The 24684-nt window shown below is 38.3% G+C and overlaps 1 protein-coding gene across 1 annotated transcript; it reads right to left on the reverse strand.

The window, feature by feature from the left end:
* Positions 1-6357: 6357 nt before the first annotated feature.
* Positions 6358-20865, reverse strand: LOC310997218 (apoptosis-inducing factor 3-like; the record flags this gene model as incomplete). Its single annotated transcript, XM_083986895.1, has 19 exons — positions 6358-6499; positions 7503-7607; positions 7716-7791; positions 8124-8222; positions 9688-9805; positions 10776-10852; positions 11007-11070; positions 11523-11594; positions 11708-11823; positions 12515-12645; positions 14311-14402; positions 15338-15424; positions 16590-16702; positions 16977-17058; positions 17611-17655; positions 17730-17839; positions 18925-19034; positions 20633-20723; positions 20847-20865. The coding sequence occupies 19 exons, from the start codon at positions 20863-20865 to the stop codon at positions 6466-6468; spliced, it is 1641 nt and encodes a 546-aa protein (XP_083843021.1). The 3' UTR covers positions 6358-6465.
* Between the last annotated feature and the right edge of the window lie 3819 nt (positions 20866-24684).

Raw genomic sequence — 24684 nt, forward strand, 5'->3', positions numbered from 1 at the left:
TCTTGGAAAGATTTTGAGTTTTTGCAGTGTTATTGTGGTATCCTGACACACTGTAAGAAGAGGCCTTTAAACAAACCACCTGTATCAGGTCTGCAGCATCTCACTGTGACTCCTGCGTGGAGAAATGTGACGTCTCTTCTCTTCTCTGACTCTTTTTCTTTTTTCTTCCTATACAGAGAAACCTCAGACTGTTGCTGTATCTTTGCATCCTGAGAACATCCAAGTGTCGCCTCATCATCAGAGTCCTGCTGGTGGTGGTCAAGGTCAACCCGAGGGTCATCATCATCAGCTGCTGCAGCTTCCCCGGCTCAGGACAGCTGCTGGGAAGAAGAGCGGAGAACGCCTCGCTGTCGGCAGCAGCAGCAGCAGCAGCCGGAGGAGGAGGAGGAGGAAAAATAAACAGCCAAAGGATTCACAAACCCGACTGACAACAGCAGCAGCAGCAGCAGCAGGAAACAACACCCCCGGCAGCGGCTGTGGAGCTGAGTCGCAGCCCAGCAGAGAGAGTCTGAGGTGGGACGGAGCGCTGGACGACCCCGAGGCCGAGGAGAAGAGGCTGCAGCTGTACCGAGCCGACCGGCGGCGGCGCTACATCGCACACAGAGACGCTCTGCTGAAAGAAACATCGAGACAGAGTCAGACTGAACCGGACCGAGAGGAGAACACGTCGTCGCCAGTGGTGGACAGTAACAGTTGCTTGATGCCAGTATTTTGATTTCTGAAACGGATTAACATCTTCTCCACGACCACAGGAAGTGTCTTCTGACATGGTTGTTTAATAAGAAATGAGACGGCATCGGTTAGGGTTAAATAAGTTGTTACCAGCTGAAACATCATCATCTATTCTATGCAGTAATGATCCAATGGGAGGCTCTGACCGATTAGCTTAGTTAAATCCAAGTGGGACGGGCAGCGTATATAGACTAATGGCTTTAATTCAGACACAATCATTCCTATGTGTCTGAATTAAAGCCATTAGTCAACCATGCTAACAGTGCAGTGTCAATGCAACAAGTTCTTGATGCATCAAAACACATAAAAAGGGTTAAAAAGTGCATCTCCACACAGGTACGCAAAAAGTGGTGTATTAGATTTCTTTGGTACTTATTACTCTGACTTGAATACATTTCCAAGACACATTTTTTTTTACTTTTACTCGAGTTAATTTCTAGGAAGGCTGAAAAGTACTTGTTACTTTCAGGTCTGCTCTTTTTTTTCCTTTTTTTTCTAAAATCCTATTGGACACAAGCTGTGTTTGTCAAAGAAGGAAACCCTAACCCCTAAAAGCAGCACATCAGTGCAGCTGCTTTCAAAGAGTTCATTCTCACAAACAAGAGTTAAAAGCTCCTTAAATTCATTTAGAAAAAATTATAGTCATTCATTGATGTGAAAAATAAGAAATTTACTCTTACTCTTATTTTTACTTAAAGTAAATTTAAAAGCATGTACTTTTGGATACTTAACTACCTTTAGAAGCAAGTACTTCTTTATTCTTACAGGGTACCCCCAGAATTTTGCAACTCAAATTTAAGACTTTTTAAGACCTTTTTAAGACCACATCTAATGAAATTTAAGACCAACCTCGCAACAGTCATTTTACAACGCAGCATTCCATGATTTTTTGCAAGTAGATACAGTTATGTTGTTGCAATGTATCATGCAGATATTAAAAAATAAGACCTTTGAGAATGAAATTTAACCATCACTGTCACTGTCACTGTACCTGAGCACAGACTTGAATTTAATAAGCAAATGAGATCTGTACAGTATGCTGTTAGTCATCATCATCACAGGCTTTATTTGTTCACAGTTTAAAATAGATTTATTTAGTCACCAGGAGCGGAGCGGAGCGAAGGTCCTTGGGCGCCGTTAAGACACTGGACTGATATGAAGAAGACACACGGAGCTCGATCGATCGTTGCCAATACAGAAATCCTTTTAAAGCAGCAGACAGACAGAGATGCTTTTTTTTTTTTCTCTGGCAGGTATAAACTGCAGCGCTATGATGAGTCGACTATCCGACCGTGGATGAGGAGGACAGGACATGCTCATGCTGATAATAAGCCTGTTAAAAACTTAATAGAGGATTTGCAGGAGTTTTATCTTGTGCTTCTGAATTATGTAACAACTCCAGAGAAGACCCAAAGTACTGAAACCCAATCAGGATAATACCACCACCACCACGTCCTTTAAATCTGCCTGTCCACAAGTGGTGACAAAGAGGAATGGAGATCATATGAATTGTATTGTATCTCCTTTTGTCTTATTTACAAAAACTTCAAAAAAAATAAAAAATAAAAAATACACACAACCAGAGTGGAAGTGGCACAAAATATGGGTTTAAAAGCTCAAATTGTTGTATATTACCTGACTTATTTCCTGTATATTGAGGCAATTAAAAGAGCTTCAGAAAGCCAGGATGCATTCGGAACTAATTGAATGGCGGATGGCAGTGATATTATTAATAATATTTTCATTATAAAGTTTCAAAATTTCAGTGCTGCAATGGTATTACTATAGAATTAACCTCCTGCAAGTTTAGTAACATATAAAAAGTGTTTCTGTTCTTCAGAGAGAGACAGTAATTCGTGGCAGAAAAGTCTTCTTGTGTTCCCTGAGTGAATCAGAGGCTCCGACACAACAACAACGGATGCAAAAGAGACGGTTTAGTGTTGTGACTTGAGATGTTTGTTTTATGCTTGAACAAAGTCGAACACATGCAGGACAAAAAAAAAAAAAAAAAAAGTTGAAATGACAAGTTACATCCCTGTTTGTTCTCAAAACTGATGGTTCCCTATGCGTAGGAATTCATAATAGTACGCTCAGTTGCTCGCTGTAACAGTGTGTCTGGGTGCAGATAAAAGTTTAGATAAATAAGATATACAGTATGTATATAAATTAAAATAAGATGTTACTTGACATCATGATGCTGTATAATTCATCCTCAAACAGTTGTGAGGTTGCAGGATTAGCACCGTTGCTTTCTACCAGTAAAATGAGCAGAAACGTGAAAATTAATTTTCCAATTTGCTTTAAGAGTGAAAGACAAAATCGTTAGCCTAATAGCATAATTGCCTAAGTCATATTTGAACATTTTCGGGAAAAAAAGAAAAAACACAATTTCTAGCAAGCAAAGTCAAAAAGATGACTTACGCAGATAGTGATTTTGGACTCTAAAAAGTGTTCTGATTGGTTGAGGACATAGCCAATAAGGCAAGGTGATGCAGCAGTGGTAGAAGAGGAAAGTTAAGGCAGATATCTCAATTTGGCCAAAAAATGACATAGGCAATTATGCTATGAGGCTAACGAAATGTGTAGTTTCAAAAATGTTTCAAAAATCCTTAATGATCTGTAATTTGAACCCTGATGCCAAGTATTTAATATTTTCTTTTAGCCAAATACATGTTTTTTTTTTGTTTTTTTTCCTCTTAATTGACCAATAATCCTAAAAAATATATTGTTTATCACAAGCTACATACTGTTAAACCCGGCCTGTGCATAGAAAGATTATGAAAAAAAAAGAGAGAAAAGTTCAACATCTTTTACATAAAACATCACAGAGTATGATGATGAGCCATGAGTGTTACAACACTGCAAAAACTCAAAATCTTACCAAGAATATTCGTCTTATTTCTAGTCAAAATGTCATTTCTATAGTCAAAACAAATCTCATTATACTTGAAATAAGACTCATCACATAAAAAGTAGCTTGTTTTTAGACACTTTTTACTTCTTTCAAGCAGATTTTCATTTGAAATAAGTAGAAAAATCTGATAGTGGAACAAGTTTTTCTTCCTTATTACAAGCACAAAAAACTTGCTTTCACTGGCAGATTTTTCTACTTATTTCAAGTGAAAATGAGTTTGAAACAAGTGAAAATGATCTAAAAACAAGTTCATTTTTAGGTGATGAGTCTTATTTTAAGTGAAAAGAGATTAGTTTTGACTAGAAATGAGACATTTTGACAAGAAACAAGACAAATATTCTTGGAAAGATTTCGAGTTTTTGCAGTGAACCTGTCGCGGCCGGCTGGTGATAGTCGACACGGTGAACGACGTGAGGCCGAGAGAGCGTGAAGCTAAAAGTAAAAAGTTGAGGTGTGAAGTAAAGACAGTGACGAACCAGCAGAGAGATAGAGAGATAGAGACAGAGAGAGGGGGGGAAAGAGAGAAAAACACAGCACTTCTTTTGTCACGCTGCCTTTTGTGCGCTGTTTGGGCCAAAGGCTCATTGTGCCTATTGGTTTGTGTTTTTGTTACCGTTGCCTGTTTCAGCATCTCTGCTTCAAAGAGATGAACACCCCACTCCTCTGTTTTCCTAATCCCCCTCTCCCCCCACCACCACCACCACCACCACCACCACCACCTCTCCGACTCACCGACCAGAGACCAGTAACTGTACGACTACGTACATGTGGGGGCTGCAGTGGCCATCAAGGTCACTTTTGGTGTTTTTCCATCAGCCCCGTCTAAAAAAAGTAAAAATGGGCGCTAACAAACTAACTGCCTTTGTGATATGAACAGCAGAGAACATACTGAGGCATCTTAAAAGGATATAGTTCACCCAAAATTGAAATTTCACTCATTACACTGCAAAAACTCAAAATCTGTCCAAGAATATTTGTCTTATTTCTTGTCAAAATGGTTAATTTCTAGTCAAAACTAATCTCTTTTCACTTAAAATAAGACTCTTTCAAACACATTTTCAATTGAAATAAGTAGAAAAATCTGCCAGTGAAAGCAAGTTTTTTGAGCTTGTAATAAGAAAGAAAAACTTGCTCCACTATCAGATTTTTCTACTTATTTCAAGTGGAAATCAGCTTGAAAGAAGTAAAAAGTGTCTAAAAACAAGCTACTTTTTATGTAGAATGAGATTTGTTTTGACTAGAAATAAGACACTTTGACTAGAAATAAGACAAATATTCTTGATTAGATTTTGAGTTTTTGCAGTGTATCTCCTCCCCCTCATGTGGACTAAGGGCTGGGAGAAGTTTCAGAGTCCTCCGTGGCTTCTCTGAGTTACAGGGGGTCTCGGCGTAGCAGTGCATGTCCATATAACGGTTGCAAATGGATACCAACTGTCTTCGTAACAAAAAGACACACCAAAAAACATCCAAATACCTCCATGCTGCTCGTCTGTAATGTCCCTCTTGTATTGAAACCCCAACATGAGAAATTGTTCCGAAAAAAATTAAATAAGTCTATATTTCAAGCTTGTTTTGTTGCGGAAGCTTCTCAAAGCTCCTCTTCCCGGTTCGTCCAAATTGGATGAACCAGGAAGAGAAGCTTCCGCTACAAACAAGCTTAAAATATAGACTTATTTAATTTTTTTCGGAACAATTTCTCATGTTGGGGTTTCAATACAAGACGGACATTACATACGAGCAGCATGGAGGTATTTGGATGTTTTTTGGTGGGTCTTTTTGTTACGAAGACAGTTGGTATCCATTTGCAACCGTTATATGGACATGCACTGCTACGCCGAGACCCCCTGTAACTCAGAGAAGCCACGGAGGACTCTGAAATTTCTCCCAGCCCTTAGTCCACATGAGGGGGAGGAGATAATGAGTTAAATTTGAATTTTGGGTGAACTATCCCTTTAATGTGACATCTCTGGACTGTTACTGAATGAAATACTGAAATACCTCTGGAGACACGAAGATGAATGAAATAATACAAAATATTTAAAAAGAAAAAAAAAGAAGAAGTTGTTCCAAAAGCTGCATCCGTCTGAGGTATTTGTTGTTTGTATGGTGGAGCCCCCCCCTGCCTCCCTTTACGTCATATACAGCTTAAAGGGATAGTTCAACATTTTGGCAAATTGGCCCATTGCCATAATCCCTATAGTTTTAGAAGTAGGTTTGTTACCTTAAGGCTATTTTTTGAGGTAAATACAGAGACTGCTTGCCGGAAAACCAGCAGCGGTTTTGCATGAATTTCCCTCTAAAACAACTCTGTGTGGTAACGTTGTGTTATTATCTCATAGCGTGGTGAATGTGCAGGTCGCAACTTGTCCACCAGAGCGTTGTGGAGTTGTTGGATTGTGTATTTGATGAGTTTTAATGAGGGAAACCAAGAAATCCCATCATGAGCCTCCGTAGCGTAGCTCTTAGCAGCTCGCGGCTCTGCTCCGCCGTTCTAAAAATAGCTTGCACTGACAATTAAAGGTAACGAACCTACTGCTATGACTATAGGGATTATGGCAATGGGCCAATTTGCCAAAAATGTTGAACTATCCCTTTAAATCCACACATCCTGCTTCGAAACACTTCAGAACTGTGAATATAAACTTCAACGTGGCTGCTGCTTCTCTTTCTGTCTCTGAACGGATCGTTTTCCTCGGCGTCTTCGGACCCGTTTGTCCTCGGTGAGAGAGCGTTGTCGTCGACGAGGAGGAGGAGGAGGAGAGACGTTGACGCCACACAGCCGACGTGTTGAGCAGATGAGTGGAGAGGAAAAGCGTCGATCAGGACAACTGCAGCCAGTTGATATCATCTGACCTGTCAGAGGGGGGAAGAGAGCGATTTTATCATTTCATATCTTGAGTTTTGCAGTGTTTTAAAAACGCAGGAAGTCATTTTTGAATTAAACATCTGATCCTGTTGGCCACTTGGGGTCAGTGAAAACTACTTAACTTGTTAGCGAACCATCAGCAGTCGACTTAGGACCAGTATTTTAACTCCTTTTAGCTCAGGTTTTGGTCTCTACCGACTCCTGGAGGGTAAATATCTGCTAAATATCTGTTAGCTAATTGCTAACTACGATGTATATTTACTGTCCGGTGTTTTTTTTTTTACAGTCTCTTCTCAAAGAATTGACCTGTATTTTTCTATTTCCCAACACCTTGTACTGTAGTGTGTCATCTCTTGTTTATAAAACAGAAAGGTGAAATCCAGCGATCTGATTGGTTGTTAACCGTGGTATAATGAGCATATACTGTATCACGGCTACTATTCTAAAACCTTATCACAGCGTAGGCTATCACTCCGCCTCAGGCACGTAGTATGACTGGTATGAATGGAAGTTGTTGTCATGTATCCATGACAACGGACTGTTGCAGTCGGTAGCAAATGACAGTCGATGTTTTTACGATGTTAAAAAATGGACTAAAGTAGTTGAATTGACATGTTTAAGGTGAACTTTCACCTCCAGAGGGTTAACAATGGTAGAGGGGACTGAGCAGTGACAGAGGAAAAGACGAGATGCAGAGCTACTTGGAGCTAACATCTGGAGAGGTGGGACTAGTTTTTCACAGTGAGGCTGTTTTATTGGATAATATGTATTTCTGGTTGAATAAAACTACATGAAATTGATTGCGTATTCCTCTTTCATATTGTCATGATTGGTAACTGCTTCGCGTCGGGCCGAAAAACGCCCCTTAGCCGTGGTATAATGAGCATATACCATGGCCTGTCGTGATATATTGCTTACGTATACAGCAGTTCCCATACAGCAAACAGAAAGAAAGAAAGAAAGAAAGAAAGAAAAACTGAATGTTCATACTGAGCCTCTGTCTTCGTGATGACTTTTCCTGCTGCAAATCTCTCAGCTACTGCAGACGCAGCTGGGTCGTAGTTCAGGCTCGCTGCCGCTATGACTTCATCGTTCCTATGCAAAACAGGTAGATAAATTAAAATAAAATAAAAAACACACATATTTGCATTTGTATTTCAAATTAAAAGGCGTTTAGCGGTTAGTTTTTTTCCTCTTGCTTACTTGATGTACAGTGCCAGGAACTTCCTGTCTTCAAACTTTCCTTTCATCACAATCTCAGTGTATCCCTCCCCGTAGCCTGCACACAACCATGAAATATGTTTAATATAGTTAAACATATTTAGTAGAGAGTAGTTTAGAGAGTTTAGAGTTAGACATTAGGTCCATATCATTCATTCCTACATTTTATTCTCTGTACCTGCACATTAGAGGTAGTTGTTTGTGTCCAATCATGCTGCAACAACCTCAGTCATGTGACTATAAAAGCCTCTAACTGGGGCTGCACTCAGCATTATGGGTTTTGTGTCATATTGAACAATTGCAATGATATGCACAAACGTGTGTGTGTGTGTGTGTGTGTGTGTGTGTGTGTGTGTGTGTGTGTGTGTGTGTGTGTGTGTGTGTGCCCACCTGCATATCGGATGGTTTTACCCACTAGGACGGTCCAATAGAAAGGAACTGTGTTGAGTTCAGTCGGTTTATTCAGCATGTTTAGAGCTGCTATCCTGCCTGAAAAAAAGAAAACAAGATGTTGTCGAGACAGATATGAAACAAATTAACAAATGAAATATAATAATTACACATAACAGGTGGGGTTTAGCATTGTATTTGTCAGTAATCTGTATCTACAGCTGCTAGAGCTAAACATGTAACATGGCTGCTTTGTTTTTATATTAAATATGAATATTTTTTTAATTAAATGAAACTGTATAAGGGTTTGTATCTTTCTACCTGATAAACATATACAGTACAGCTCTGGAAAAAAATGAAGAGACCACTTCAAAATGATCAGTTCCTCTGGTTTTACTATTCATAGCTATGTGTTTGGGAGAAATTTTGTCAGTACAAAAGTGTTCATTTTACTCAAATTGGAAATAAAAATATTGTCATTTAGAGCATTTATTTATTTGCAGAAAATGGCAACATCTTGTGTTTTCAGACCTTGTATAATGCAAAGAAAACAAGTTCATATTCATTTTAAAACAACACAACACTACTTTTTAAACTTAGGAAGAGTTTAGAAATCAAAGTTGGTGGAATAAACTGTTATTTCTTTTATTTATTTATAATCTTTCTTCCTCATTAAATATGATTTGGTTCAGGTGATCAGCTAAGTAGAGTGAGGTGCTTGTGTTGGAGTTCAATAGACACTGGAATCGATGGCTGCCACACATGTAGAGATAAGACTGATTTATTAAAGGGATAGTTCACCCAAAATTCAAATTTCACTCATTATCTCCTCCCCCTCATGTGGACTAAGGGCTGGGAGAAGTTTCAGAGTCCTCCGTGGCTTCTCTGAGTTACAGCGGGGCTCCATGCAGCACTGCATGTCCATAAAATGGTTGTGAATGGTGCTCACTTTGCTTCGTCCAAAAAGACACACCAAAAAACATCCAAATACCTCCATAGTGCTCGTCCGTAATGTCCCTCTTGTATTGAAGCCCCGACATGAGAAATTGTTCCGAAAAAAATTAAATAAGTCTATATTTTAAGCTTGTTTGTAGCGGAAGCTTCCAGTGTCTCAGTTCACTGCTCTGCCTGTGTCAGTGCAAATCCCGGCCGAACGATTTCTCATGTCGGGGCTTCAATACAAGAGGGACATTACAGACGAGCAGCATGGAGGTATTTGGATATTTTTTGGTGTGTCTTTTTGTTACGAAGAAAAGTGAGCACCATTCACAACCATTATATGGACAAATACTGTTACGCCGAGACCCCCTGTAACTCAGAGAAGCCACGGAGGACTCTGAAACTTCTCCCAGCCCCTAGTCCACATGAGGGTGAGTAGATGATGAGAATTTGAATTTTGGGTGAACTATCCCTTTAAGAACATTTTGGAGTGGTCTCTTTATTTTTTCCAGAGCTATATATATTATATCATAATAAATCAGGTGGGTTTGTGTATCTCAGTGCAGCATCCAGCAGCTGTGTGGTCACATTTACATTGTTACTACATTACATTACATTACGTTACCATGTGCTTGTGCCATCTGCCAGTGGCCGATGTTGACCAGCCGGTCGTTGGCCATGGCCAGGGGGAAGGTGGCCAGGTCGCCGCCGCAGAACACATCAGGGACGTTGGTGCGCATGAACTGCAGGAGGGAAACACACACACACACAGACACACACACACACACACACACAGACACAGAACTGACAGTCAAACCAAAACCCTAACCCCCTGAAACACGAGCCACACCGCAGTCTCACATAACATACAGTACAGTCTGTATTGGATTCTTCGTCCATATTTACATAATGTGATGTTATTTTAAGATTTTGTTACCAGTAATAAATATGCTGCAAAAAATAAATAATAAAGGAAGAATGTGAGACAATATTTAATTAATATTATTATTATTACATAGAGGAGAGCAAATGTGAGGGTTAAAGGGATAGTTCACCCAAAATGATCTACTCACCCTCATGTGGACTAAGGGCTGTGAGAAGTTTCAGAGTCCTCCGTGGCTTCTCTGAGTTACAGGGGGTCTCGGCGTAGCAGTGCATGTCCATATAACGGTTGCAAATGGATACAAACTGTCTTCGTAACAAAAAGACACACCAAAAAACATCCAAATACCTCCATGCTGCTCGTATGTAATGTCCGTCTTGTATTGAAGCCCCGAAATGTGAAATTGTCCTGGAAAAAATTAAATAAGTCTATTTTTCAAGCTTGTTTGTCGCAGAAACTCCTCTTCCCGGTTCATCCAAATTTGACGAACCGGGAAGAGGAGCTTCGAGAAGCTTTCGCTACAAAACAAGCTTGAAATATAGACTTATTTAATTTTTTTCAGGACAATTTCTCATTTCGGGGCTTCAATACAAGACGGACATTGCATACGAGCAGCATGGAGGTATTTGGATGTTTTTTGGTGTGTCTTTTTGTTACGAAGACAGTTGGTATCCATTTGCAACCGTTATATGGACATGCACTGCTACGCCGAGACCCCCTGTAACTCAGAGAAGCCACGGAGGACTCTGAAATTTCAATTTTGGGTGAACTATCCCTTTAAGACTGAAGACAGAGAACGAGCTCAAGAGAAGAGCAGGTTATTGGCTGACCTTGTCGACGAGCACAAAGTTTTTTTTATCCATCTTTATCTTCGTGTCCTTCAGGAACTCTGAGTTTGGCATGATCCCTGGAGGACAGAGACAGAGGACAAACATGACTGAGTAGTTTGACTGCATCTCATTAATAATAAACAGAATACAGTGGGGGAAAAAAAGGTTTAAAGCAAAAATCTGGGGGAATAGTATACATCTTCATCTTCAAAATGTCTGCATTGCACTTACCAATACCAACGATCAAGACGTCAGCTGGGATGACTTTTCCACTTTTCAGCACAACCTCCTTAACCTTTATTGAATAAGAGGACAGAATTCATTACCAATTCATTACCAATCCACCTTAGAAACTGCACAAGCATAAATTCATTTAAGAAACAAATAATTCACTTTCTATTGGCCCAATTGAGCAATGCATAATCCACATTTTGTTTTTACATCACCTTAGATTTTCTCTCTCTCTTTACTAATTGTTTTATGTTGTTCTTCACATTACTGTAAATTAAATTTATGTTGAATGTTTGTCTTTAGGAGGACCACTTGACAAGCCCTTAGGTGTTTTGGTTTCTCCTGCACATTTGCCTTATCTACTGTATACTTTGTATGTTTTTTGTTGTGGTTGTTCCACTTTTTAATATGCTGTTTTATATATATTTTATGTGCTAATAAAATACAATACAAGACAATACAATTTGGGCTGTGAGTGACGAAAACAAACCGAAGGCCATCTTTTTCCCACCGTACCTTTCCTTCCACACCTTTGACCTCGGTCACGTTGTCGTTCATGTAGAATCGGATGTTTTGCTCCTTCAGTATCTGCAGCGACAGCAGAGTTTCAAATATATAATCAGCTGAACATGTAGAGAAGTCATGTGAGGACTCTCTCTTTTCTTTTTCTTTTTCTTTCTGTTTCTCTGTTTTGTTTTTACCGTCATGGTGAGTTTGCCGATTTCAGGGCCCAGCGTGTTCTGGTACGGCAGCTCACTGCTGCCAATCACTGTGATACTGGAGGCTTTGTCTATCAAATAAGATGCAACTTCCATACCTGAAAAAACACAATAACATGATATTCAAGTAAAAAATTAAACAAGTATGGAGTCCCAAAGGTGACAAAAAAAGTCTACACATCAATAACTAATACAATTCTTTAGTTCATTACACAGAATTATAGTTTTCATCCAATGACTGCCCTGGATGAACAATTTAATGGATGTCTATTCCACTATCCCACCACTATTTACAATGAAAATGGGAAATGTTGCATGAAAAATAAATAAATAAATGTTTATAATACACTATATTTGATTGATTTCTCTAAGAGTGTTATGTATTGATGCAGTTTGGTTGAATTTTCATATTATTTATTTGATTATCCATCACTACGTTTATTTGGTTTAGGCCTGGGGTGTAACCAATAACCGGCCCATCAGAGGGTCCAATCCAGCCCTTGGGATGAATTTGCCAAGTGTGAAAATTACAAAGAAGACAGGAGAGGCATAATATTGTTGAAATTTCAGGTTGTTCGTAATGTTTTGTGAAGGGATTATTCATTAAATGTAAACATCTTAATAATGTACTTGTACTTCTTTGCACTAAAACAAAGGGAAAAGTTTAGAGTTCTCGTTATCTAAAGGTCATTATGCTGTTATGTTATTGGCCCAGCCAACTCAAATTGTGCTGTGTGTATCAAACCATCACGTTATATCTGATGTTATGTCGTTTCGGCGTCACATTACCAACAAACGAGGTTCCCACGAGGACGACGTTGCAGCCCAGACAGGCTGCGTGGATTTGCCGGGCGTCTTCTGGCGTCTCCAGCATCTTCACGTTGTCCAGCTTCATGCCCTGCATGTCCAGACCCTTCGCTCTGAAGGACAGGCAATGACTCTGTTCATCAGCAACGTAATGCAACAGTGAACACTTAACCTACTTACTGTTTACGGTTTTACAAATTCCCAGTATCAGGACAGAATTGGGGAAGACTGCCTTTCAGTTTTATGCCCCCAAAAGTGGAATAACCTACAAAACTGTCTGAAACTGGATCATCTTATTTCCTTAGATAGTTTTAAAAACGTATTGTCAAATGTTTTACAACCTGTATGTAATTGTGGATCATGACCTTGATGAATTTGTATATTGTATAATTGTGTTTTTGTAATCAGGGCGTCATTGAAAAAGAGAGCTTGCTCTCAATTGACCTTCCCTGAATAAATAAAGGAGAAATGAAATGAAAATGGAAAAAAAAAAAAAAAACATAGGACACAGTAAAGACACCTGCTGCTGCTGTTGGTCACAGTCCAAAAGTATTACAATGAATGAGTTTATACTTTAAAAGCAGTGTTCATGATGAAATCTAAGTTTACACTTGATGAACTCATATAGTTTTGGTTCTTTCTGCAGGTTTTTTTGAGGTTCTCAAGTGCAGAGGGTTGGTTCATCTACCATCATTTCTTTAACATTTAGAAAATGGATTTTACAGTTAGTGTTGGGGAAACAACTATGAAACAGGGCTCTAATGAGAAATCGATAAGTACAACAGAGTTGTCCTGAGCTGTTTGGAGCCTCCAGACAAACTGAATGCATTTCCTGATTTCCCTGAGGACATAACATATTTTTTGGAGAACATGACCATTTTTGTACTTCTTCTTTTTTTACTTTAATGTCACTTTGCCAAACAAGTATTTTTCCATAAGTGTTTTTGGTTATTTATTTTTGATTTGTCCTGAATCCCATTTCACTGTCAGTTTCAGATACAAAACAATATAAATGAGGACTAACCAGTAAAAAAAAACCCAGAACAGCTTTTGTCCAAAAGCAACCACTGCACTGAATAATGTGATGCAATTAGGCAGTTTTCTTTTTTCAGCAGGGAGATGTGCAAGAGGTAGAATCAAATTTTATTATTTTATCTTATTTATCTGTCTTTATATCTTTTCTCTGTCTTTATATCTGCTTTTATTTTTCTGCACTCGCTGCAGAGGATGCACCTCAATTTCATTGTTGTGGAAATGGCAATGACAATGAAGTATGGAAAAAAATATATATATTGATGTGCACATTTGTCCTGCAAGCGCACACACAAACACACACAGAGTATCAGTGTGTGTTTTTTTCTGTTTTAGCGATGTCACAATAATAGATTTTTTTGGTACGATTATTGTCAGAGAAATAATCACGATATTACGATTATCATGATTATTATGCATTAATTAATTTCACAACACTATTAATGTGTAAAATCAAATATAGTTAAATGTTTACTTTAATTTTAATCTTTTTTTTTTAATTACAAATCACACTCTAGCATTTAAATTCCTACCAATTCAATGCTACGTTACTGTAGGTAAATGGACCAGTATCTGTGCATTTACCTTTACTTTGGCGTCACATCTGCCGACACGGTTCATACATAATCTCTTTTTGGAAAGTGACGGTATTTAGGAATCCTTGCGATCAATTAATTGTGGCGTTTAATACCACGATTAATTGTGAAAACAAGTAATTGTGACATGACATCCCTAAGTCTGTATACCTGCAGCCTGTTGAGATGAGCAGCTGGTCGTAGCTCTGCACCGATCCATCATCGAAGGTGACGGTCTTCTTGTCCGTGTCCACCGACAGCGCCTGGAGGCAGAGCCACAGAAACACACAGAGTTTCACTTCACATTGTCCACATTGTGACCGAGACAGAGATTCAATTTAAATACAATCACAAGGATCAAGTCTTTTTTTTTTTTCTTTTTTTTTTATGGGAACAGGCATATACAATGTATAAACCGACAATAAACTGACCAATAAACAAACAGACAGAAGACAAAAGACAGAGCAGACTCAACAACATAACAAAGACATGACCAAAACAGGACAGAACAATAAAAAAAAAAAAAAAATACACGCACAAGAAAATAAAACTAAACTAAACTAAAAAACAAAACTACAACAAAAAAAAGGATGTGAAACTACTAAAATTAAATTAACAGTAACTACTTAGTATACCTTCACTCAAAAGTAAGTTTTTCCCATTTTTTATTATGCATTTCTATCTCGTCTTGATTGGATGCGATCATTTTTTCCAAAATAAATTGGCGTCGCACTTTATTTCTAAAAAAAACCAAATTCAAAAGTGTTTTTGTTTGGGTTTTAAAAATAAATATTTTCCCCAAAAGGATGATCGTGTTCACAATCTGTGAGCAGTTTATCTCCAGTACTCCCAACAAAATATTTAATGGTGTAAATTCGAAGTGAATATTTTTGGGTCTTTGGGCCACTTTTGAATGTCTAACCAAAATCTGACTACATGTGTACAATAAAAGAATAAATGTAACTGATCCTCCACTTCTTCATTGCAACATTTACATAATGGAGAGTGGTTAATGTTAAAAAATATTTAATTGTTTATTTGTGGTGGTAATTCTATAGAAAATCTTAATTTGAAAAATTCTAGAATATGAATCAATTGTTCTTGTATAAATGGACCTAAAATAATCTTTCAATCAAGGATCAAGGATCGAGTCTTGGTTGTGTCACACAGCAGCAGAGTGGGAAGGAAACAAACTCACCTCTTTCCTGAGCCACACCTCGATGTCGGCTCTATGGAAGAACTCCATCCTCCTCAGCACGATGCTGTCGCTCTCCACATTCATCACCTGCAACATGATGCATGTGTGTGTGCATGTGTTTGAGTAACGGTTACCAAAATCTACCACACATTCACCATTACAATTCCGGGCAAATTCAACTCGGGGCTGTATTTTCCTGAAGATTTTCAGTTTTTTTTTTGTTTTTTTTGATTGATTGATTTATTCAGATCCCCATTAGCTATGGCAGTGCCAAAGCTATTCTTCCTGGGGTCCATACAACATCTTTACAATGTATCAATGCAATTTATGTCTCACACAATATAATCCATGTTCAAATAAAACATCAAACACAAAAAATAAAGTAAAATAAAATAAAAAATACAAACAGATACACCACACAACAGTACACAGACAATACAAGACAGCTCCCTAGGTCAGTAGTGGTACGCAGAATTTACTTACATATCATAATGTCAGTACATGTCTACATATATTATATTTATATTATATATAGTTTAATTGCTGCTGCTTAGGCTGTTTCCATCCCTCAAAGCCACAGACAGCGTCAGGTGGCGACTCAAACATGCAGCCAGAAGTTTATTTACTTGAAGCAAAGTCAAGAGTTGATATTCCTGTGTTTATGACACCAACGGGAGCTTCCCATTGCACCTGAACACACCGCGCGTCAACTTGGGTCTCGACTCCGCCAGACTTTGAATTAGATCTAGTTTTACAAACATGTCGGCTTGTTGAAGTAAATAAACTTCTGGCTGCATGTTTGAGTCTCCATCTGACGCTGTCTGTGGCTTTGAGGGATGGAAACAGCCTAAACAGCAGAACTTCAATCCGCTCCCATTCATCGCTGCTCAGATTCCTTCTTTTAGACCTAAAATGTTAGGAAAATACAGCCCCGAGTTGAATTTGCACGGAATTATCCTTTAAGTTAAGTTAAGTTTATTGTTGTCATTGCATAAAAAACATACACAACGAAATCCTATAGCAGCAAAGAGCTAAGTGTCAATAAATAATTAAGTGTTAGCACACATATAAAGTGCAAAGTGCCAGTGTGTGTATGTGTGTGTGTGTGTGTGTGTGTGTGTGTGTGTGTGTGTGTGTGTGTGTGTGTGTGTGTGTGTGTGTGTGTGTGTGTGTGTGTTGTGTTGTGTCTGTGTGTGTGTGTGTGTTGTGTTGTGTTGTGTTGTGTTGTGTTGTGTTGTGTACCCTGCAGCACCTTGCTGAGTCGGGTTTTGTCGTAAGGTAAAAGCTCGTCTCTGGACACCATGATGATTCTGCCTCCAAAGTTTTCCTGCCGAAGAGTCTCGGCGCAGATCAGTGACGCTGCTCCTGCGCTTACACACACACGCACACGCACACACACGCACACATACACACATGAGGAAACATATTAGGACAAACACCTGACATACGGTCTATAACAGTCATTACTATCCATGATTTACCTACGATCTATTTGACCTGCCATCACTATGATATTGCAACTGTAGCTGTTGATTATACTGTATACTTGCACATACATTAAGTTTATAAGCAAACACACACACACACACACACACACACACACACACACACACACACACACACACTGGTCCACACTCACCTCCTCCCAGCAGCAGAACAGTGTGAGTAACTCCTGGTACTGCAGCTCCCATACTCTTTAATCTTTTTTCCTGCCTGAGAGTCTGAATCACAAGTAAAACATGACGTCACATGAGGATTAAAATAAATATTGACTAATAATAATGGTCGAGAATTAAAAGAAAAAGAAGGGAAGACATGATAGAAACACTGTTACTCAAACAACCATACTGTATAACATTCAGCTGTTTTAGATGCTAAACTACCTCTACTGCAAAGTGTGTAGCTCATTAATTGAATAATGTACAAGTATTGTTCACAAAGATCAATAGGAGTCATTGTATTAGTTTAAAAAAATGATAATGATATCCGACAGTTGTTGGAGATCATTGAAAATTACGAATTGAGTAACAAAAAACCCATAATTTTTGTTGGTGATTTAGAAAAAGGCTTTGATTTAAAAAAAAAAAAAAAAAGATGAATTGGGATTTTATTTTGAAAAGCTTAGAAAGCTTTAATTTTGGAAATCCTTCATTAAATTTTCATATGGACCGAAAGGAGAAGAGTTAACGGTTACTCAAACAAGCAGTGTGACCTTATTTTCCACATTGACCAAAGCAAAGCGACTGAAAATGAAAATGAATTGATTTACTGACCTTTTTGTTTATGGACACGTACACTTTGCTGTTTTGAATTTTGACCTTGAAAAGAGGATAAAGACAAATTAAAATGACAGAAAACCTCCTCCTGAGGTAAACATCTCTCTGGTCTGTACCTTGTGGCAGGGCAGACAGTCAATGCCAGGGTATTCCTCCAGATCTCCTGTGAGGACGTTGAAGCAGGAACCGTGCCACGGGCAGCGCACGCGGTTCCCTGAAATAAAACCTGCAGATAAAGAAAGTAAAATGTAGGAGTATCATTTCCATAAACCAGACATACTGTATTGCTTTTAATACTTAAATGTTGTCTGTTTTATTCATGCCCCTAATGTTTTAATGCTTTTCTGTGCTTCTTGTGTAATTTTTAGTTTTTTTTATTCCCTGTACAGTGTCTTTGAGTTCTTGAAAAGCGCTTTATAGATAAAATGTATTATTATGATTATTATTATTATATTAGGGGCCCAAGAAGCCATGGGGCTCCTGGGCTAGAGCTTGTCTCACAATATTTTTTTGTTCAAGACATCAATACAGTTTCATTGCAGTAATGCAAAGAATTATAAAATGACAACAAAGAAACACAAAATAAGCGAAAGGAAAGACAAGCAAAAGAAAACAAAGAGTCCAAAAACAAACCTTAAAGCGGAACAAAATGACAAAAAAGACGCACACACAGCAAAAAAAAAAAAGAGTGCTTTGACATGTTTGCACCCAGGGCGCAATTATCTCATTGTGCACTGCAAAAACTCAAAATCTTACCAAGAATATTTGTCTTATTTCTAGTCAAAATGTCACTTCTAGTCAAAACAAATCAAATTATACTCAAAATAAGACTCATCACGTAAAAAGCAGCTTGTTTTTAGACACTTTTTACTTCTTTCAAGCAGATTTTCACTTGAAATAAGTAGAAAAATCTGACAGTGGATCGAGTTTTTCTTTCTTATTACAAGCACAAAAAACTTGCTTTCACTGGCAGATTTTTCTACTTATTCCAAGTGAAAATTTGTCTGAAACAAGTGAAAATGATCTAAATACAAGTTAATTTTTAGGTGATGAGTCTTATTTTAAGTGGAAAGAGATTAGTTTTGACTAGAAATTAGACATTTTGACAAGAAATAAGACAAATATTCTTGGAAAGATTTTGACTTTTTGCAGTGTGAGTTCATGATCATTTGAAGACAAACTATTATAAATGAAAATGGACGACCAAGGTAGAATAATTAAATATGCAATGTACGTATATTGATGAAACGTATCAATATACCTGATAAACTACCGGTATGTATATGTCACAACCTCCTGCTGTGTCCTTACCTTTGCTGAGAGGAGCCCCGTAGTGTGTACACTGGTTGCCAAGGGCGCTGTATTTGCCATCGCTGCGTGTTAACAAGACACTGTGATGTTCCACTTCAACCTCCATCATCCTGAGATAACACACACACACACACACACACGGATGATGTAATAACTTACATATCAGTACACAGACACTCAATATATCACTTTCCTTCACTAAACTTTATAAGTCACTGTAATGTAGTTGGTTATAAGTTTAAGTTATAAGTCTGTGTGATAGTACAATACATTATACTTATAAAGCATGCATTAAATTAAATGTTATTCAAAAGGTGAACTCGTAACACTTTACAATAAGTACACAGCTTTAGTTAAGCCTTAATAAGAGTTAATTTGCAAAAGCAGATAACTTAGTTAAAAAAAATTCTATAATCTCCATTTTTTATTTTTTATTTACATAAGGTGATATCAGTCAAACCAATGTTGAGTGACTTTGAGATGTAACAAAACAGACATATCTCAAAAAAAAAAGTTTTATTGAAAACAACACTATGCAAAGAATAATTACAAAGCCTCAGCTCATTTTTTTTCAAAATGTCACTTATCTGCTTTTGCAAATGAACTCTTCAAATACTGGATTCTTCATTTATAATGCATGAGTTTGCAGTTTATAAACACAGTGCTCATCAAGGATGAGTAAAACATGTTTAACTGTGTTTATAAACTACATACTAATGAGTATTCATGTGTTATAAATGATGAATTCAGTATTTAATGCTTGAACTTGAAAGATTTTATACAAGTGTGATCTCTACTTTGTAAACCTGAAGGATCAATTAGCTTTATACTTGATACTAACTCTGTTGAAAGTTTGTCTCTATAGGAATGGACATATCTGTCGGTCGCTCCACCAATGAACTGTTTCAATAACTATCTGACAGATTAGCATGAAGCTTTTGTGCAGACATTCATGTTGAGGCCTCCATGAGGTTCACCTTTATGCGTTTAAATCAGATATCTTGACTTAATATAATTGCAATAAAATCTCTTTTAGTCATTTAGTGCCACCATCAGCTCAGAGTTTCAGTTTCTGCACCTGCTTTAACATACTATACGGTACTCAAAATCATTGTCATTCCAGTTGCGCTTCATATTTAGCACTTGTCAGCAAATGACAGCATGCTACAGTACATGTAATATGCTAAACTAGTTGCTGGCTATTATTTTTGATAAACAGCTGTTGAAAACCAGCATGCTAACTCAAGTCTAGGTGCAGCAATGAGCCTGACTGCAGACTTGTTTGTTCAATACTTCATAGGTCTATTAAAATCAATGGTTTATGGATAGAAATAGTTTTAAGGCCATGTGACACTGTGAATCATGGCTTCCTATACAGTGACAATCTGATTAATGCTGCCTTTAGAGGCTATACAGTGTATGTCTATTACTTTAGAGCCAGTACTATGAGTAAAAAAAAAAGTCCTAATTTGTGAATAAAGAAAAAGCAAAAATCTTCGCACATCTATTTCTCAGGCAGGTGCGTCGGAGGGCGACAAGCAAGTCCAAATTAGAAACAGAAGAGTTCCCGCACACATGGCCAACTTGCAGAATTTATTATGCAACGTTTCGGTACTAGACCTTTTTCAAGCAAAGGATGAATAATAATAATAAAAGCAGTTTTAGCCAGTTGCCAGATTGTGAACATCCCCCCTTCTCTCCTCCTTACTGTCCGTCCTGCAGGTCTGACTCCAGACACACCATGGCTGTCAGCTCCTCTGATGTGTCATCTGGGTCCGAGTCTGGAAACTCTTCTTGGCCTGAACACACACACACAAACACACACACACATACATACACGTTTCAAATGAAGCATACTTTTCTTAAACTTGTGGTGTTAAATAAGTGTATAAATGAACCAGAGTGTGTGACAGTGAACTCACGTGGCTTGGTCCCGGACATTTCTCTGGTTCAGTCGTTAACACCACACAGATGCACAAACCTCCTCACGACACATGAAAAAAGTCCGTCGGGAGAAGTTTTCTCTTGAACAGCCGTCTGTCCGCGCTCGCAGTTTGTCTCCTGCTCATCAGCTGAATGATGGGATAAGAGTCAGTTTCCACGGCAACCGGTCCATCCCCAACCCTCATCCCTTGTTCCCCCTGACAGGCCGTGAAAAAAGTGGACGATTTGGCTTTGGTGGTGGAAGAAAAAAAAACAAAAAAAAAAACGAAACAAAAAACACAAAAACACAAAAAAAAAACTACAAGCAAAATCAACCAAAAAGTGTTTTTTTTTGTTGTTTTTCTCCGGACTCGGGTGAATGAGGAGTCTCAGTGATGTCCCTGGTCATGTTCAGCCCTGTTATTTGTCCCAGAGAAAAGCCACCGCGGCCTTTTGTGTTTCACAAACGGCAGCATAGAGCAAAATGCTGACGAGGCAGCAGCCGCTGACACTGAAAGGACACAACTCAACTTCACCTCACAGCCGGAGGTGAAGCCTACATCATACATGCATCGTTTCAGGTTTCAAGATCCATCAGGGAAAAGCGTCAAGAGTTTAAAAAAAAAAAAACCCGCTATTTGTATTATGGCGTTATAATGTTGCAGCACTTAACACACAGTTTTAGATTAAAACTCATGATCATGTGGAGAAAAAAAGAAGCAGTCTACTTGGTAGGGCCCCATGTCACATGTTTAACTTCTGGTGTGGTTTCATTACAACTAATTATTCAACACAGAGAAAAATCACAGATGAGAGATTCATTCATTCAAAGCCTGAAGACAAACTTTGTGTCTCAGAAATGTGTTTTTTCCACTGATGAATGATGATAAAATGGACATTTACTTCAGTGTCGCTGATGACTACTCTGTTTTCACAGCATCGTATTGAATGGACACCCACAGATTTTTTTTTGTACTTATTACTCTTACTTGAATACATTTCCAAGACAAATATTTTTACTTTTACTCGATTATTTCTAGGAAGGCTGAAAAGTACTGGTTACTTTCAGGTCTGCTCTTTTTATTTTTTATTTTTTTCTAAAATCCTATTGGACACAAGCTGTGTTTGTCAAAGAAGGAAACCCTAACCCCTAAAAGCAGCACATCAGTGCAGCTGCTTTCAAAGAGTTCATTCTCACTAACAAGAGTTAAAATGTCCTTAAATTCATTTAGAAAAAATTATAGTAATTCATTGATGTGAAAAATAAGAAATTTACTCTTACTTTTACTTAAAAAAAGCATGTTCTTTTGGATACTTACGTAGGCTACCTTTAGAAGCAAGTACTTCTTTACTCTTCCTCGAGTAACATGTCGACTGAGCTACTTTTACTTGTAACGGAGTAAATTTTGACCAGTAGTATTTGTACTCTTACTCAAGTACTGGGGTTGAGTACTCTGTCCATCTCTGCATTCAGTTAAAGAGAGAAAAACTCACAACTGTCACTGAAATAACTTGAAACTGACAAAATCAGACATTGCTTTTGAATTGTGGTTCAACGGAATTATTTTTTAAAACAAACTAATGAAACTGGCCTGGATAAACTAAAATGATGGTACCTTTAACTTTGACCTTTTTGAGGTAATAATCGCTGCAGTCAGGTGGTTTCTGTAACTCTCAATGAAGCTTCTGCACCTGTCCTTCTCCAGACTGCATGTGCCAGCTCCTTCCACAGATGTTCAATAGGATTTATGGTCGGGGGGGTTACAGGGTCGGGGTGTTTGTTAGCTGTGTGTGACCTGTTGGAGGACCCCTGACCTACGACTTAGTCAGCCCAGGCTTTCTGACACTGGGCAGCACATTTCACACCAGAATGCCTTGTATTGATAGTCTTGAGGTTTCATTGAACCGTGCACAGATTGAAGATGCCCTGAGCCTGATCCATGTTTCACAGTAGGTACAGTGCTGTTTTCTACATTTTTTGCATCCGTTAACAATGAGCTGATGTGACTTGAAGCCAAAAAGATTCAGTTTTTTGTCTCATCTGTCCACAAAGCTTCTGGGAGAACATCCTTATGGTCCTTTACTGTTGTCAGATTCAAGTTATTTCAGTGACAATTGTGGGTTTTTCTGTCTTTAACAGAAGGGTACCAACCAAATGTGCCCACATCTGTATTTCTTGTACGAGTAAATGAATAAAAATGCTAAATTTCTCACTTGTAGAGGTCAGTCTTCAGTAAGATTTCAGGGGGAACCAAATGACTCCTTCCTGTAACTGTATCTCCTTATATTAGGCTACAAATTACAGAAGATGCCTGAAAAAGCACTAAATTGCTGCTCTGTAAACTGTTTTGTATTGTTGCCCAGGTCATATTTGTTTGAAACTTGTTTTAATGCAGTGGCCAAATCGCTCCTCCTCCATAGCAACCCAGGTTATCTATTAGGCTAATGTTAAGGCGGTGGTATTAACCTTTGCTTTAAAAAAAAAAATCATTAAAATTATTCACAATCAGTGAGATGACCTACAGTAGGTATCCGATAGGTTAACAGGGAAATTACCGTCCTTGTTGCTGCTCTGTCTGGTAGAGTCGTTGATGTTTTACCCTCCATCTGCGCTGGTCACGGAACTGAAAACTATGAATTATCTTTCTGACTTCTTCTGTCTGATATCTCCGAATTTTTTTTTCCAGAAATGTGCTGATATTTCCTTTGAAACCGATGCTAATATTGCTGAAAACTGCACATTTCTTATATGCTAGCAGCATGATGGCTGGGGCCGGGAGCGAAAGCTAGCTTAACGTCGTGACATAGCAACAGTAACCAAGGGGGCAGTGGCTGGCTTGGTTACTGTTGCTATGCCCAGTCCAGTGTTGGACCCAGATAGTTACTCTCGCCAAAAAGTGACTGAGTTACTACACTATAAAGTAATTGATTACAAGGAAAGTAACTATTGTATTACTCTTTTAATAAAAATGCTCAAATATTCCCTCCCTAACCCCGTTTATCTACTGTAACTACTGCACTACTGACCAACTCACGCAGTATCCGCGTATCACTCCGCCAATCAGCTGTGTAGATCAGCGGCGTGTGGTAGAGGCGGATTGATACAGCGGTTAAAACAAACAAAAAAAGTTTATTATCGTCTATGATTATCGTCCTACGTAGAGAGTCTAGTGAAAAAACAGTCTAGTGTTTTATTTACTGATGGGATTTCTTGAGCCAGGTAACGAACGACGTATTTTACTGTCAGTAAGTAACGGTAGAAGCATTGTAAGGGGGGAAACAGTAGCTAACTTTTTTGATTACTCCACTGAAAAAAGTAGCGCCGTTAGTAACGCCTTTATCACTGGCTCTGCACTGGCTATGTCACACACACACACACACACACACACACACACACACACACACACACACACACACACACACACACACACACACACACACACACACACACACACACACACACACACACACACACACACACACACACACAGGCTACACACTTTTAAATGGGTATTCAATATTTTGTATTGGCAATATTGCTTGGATATTTATTAAGTGAGGCTTCAAATAAGCCCTTTAGGTTTTTGGCTTCTCCTTGAACTGATTATTGCTTGTCATTTTTGTCATATTTCTGTATATTTTTAAACTATGAACTAATTAACTAAACTAAACTAAAGCTGTGTGAAATTGACTATTTTTCAGGCCATCATCATCATACAACCAGGACCCTTCACCTGTTATCACCACTGATCAGTTTATCGCTCCACGTGAGTGAGTAATGGGTGTGTCTTAGAGGTCAGAGGTCACTTATAATATAGGTTGTGCTTTACAGACTGT

Source organism: Trachurus trachurus (genome assembly GCF_905171665.1).
Source record: "Trachurus trachurus genome assembly, chromosome: 14".
NCBI lineage: Eukaryota > Metazoa > Chordata > Actinopteri > Carangiformes > Carangidae > Trachurus > Trachurus trachurus.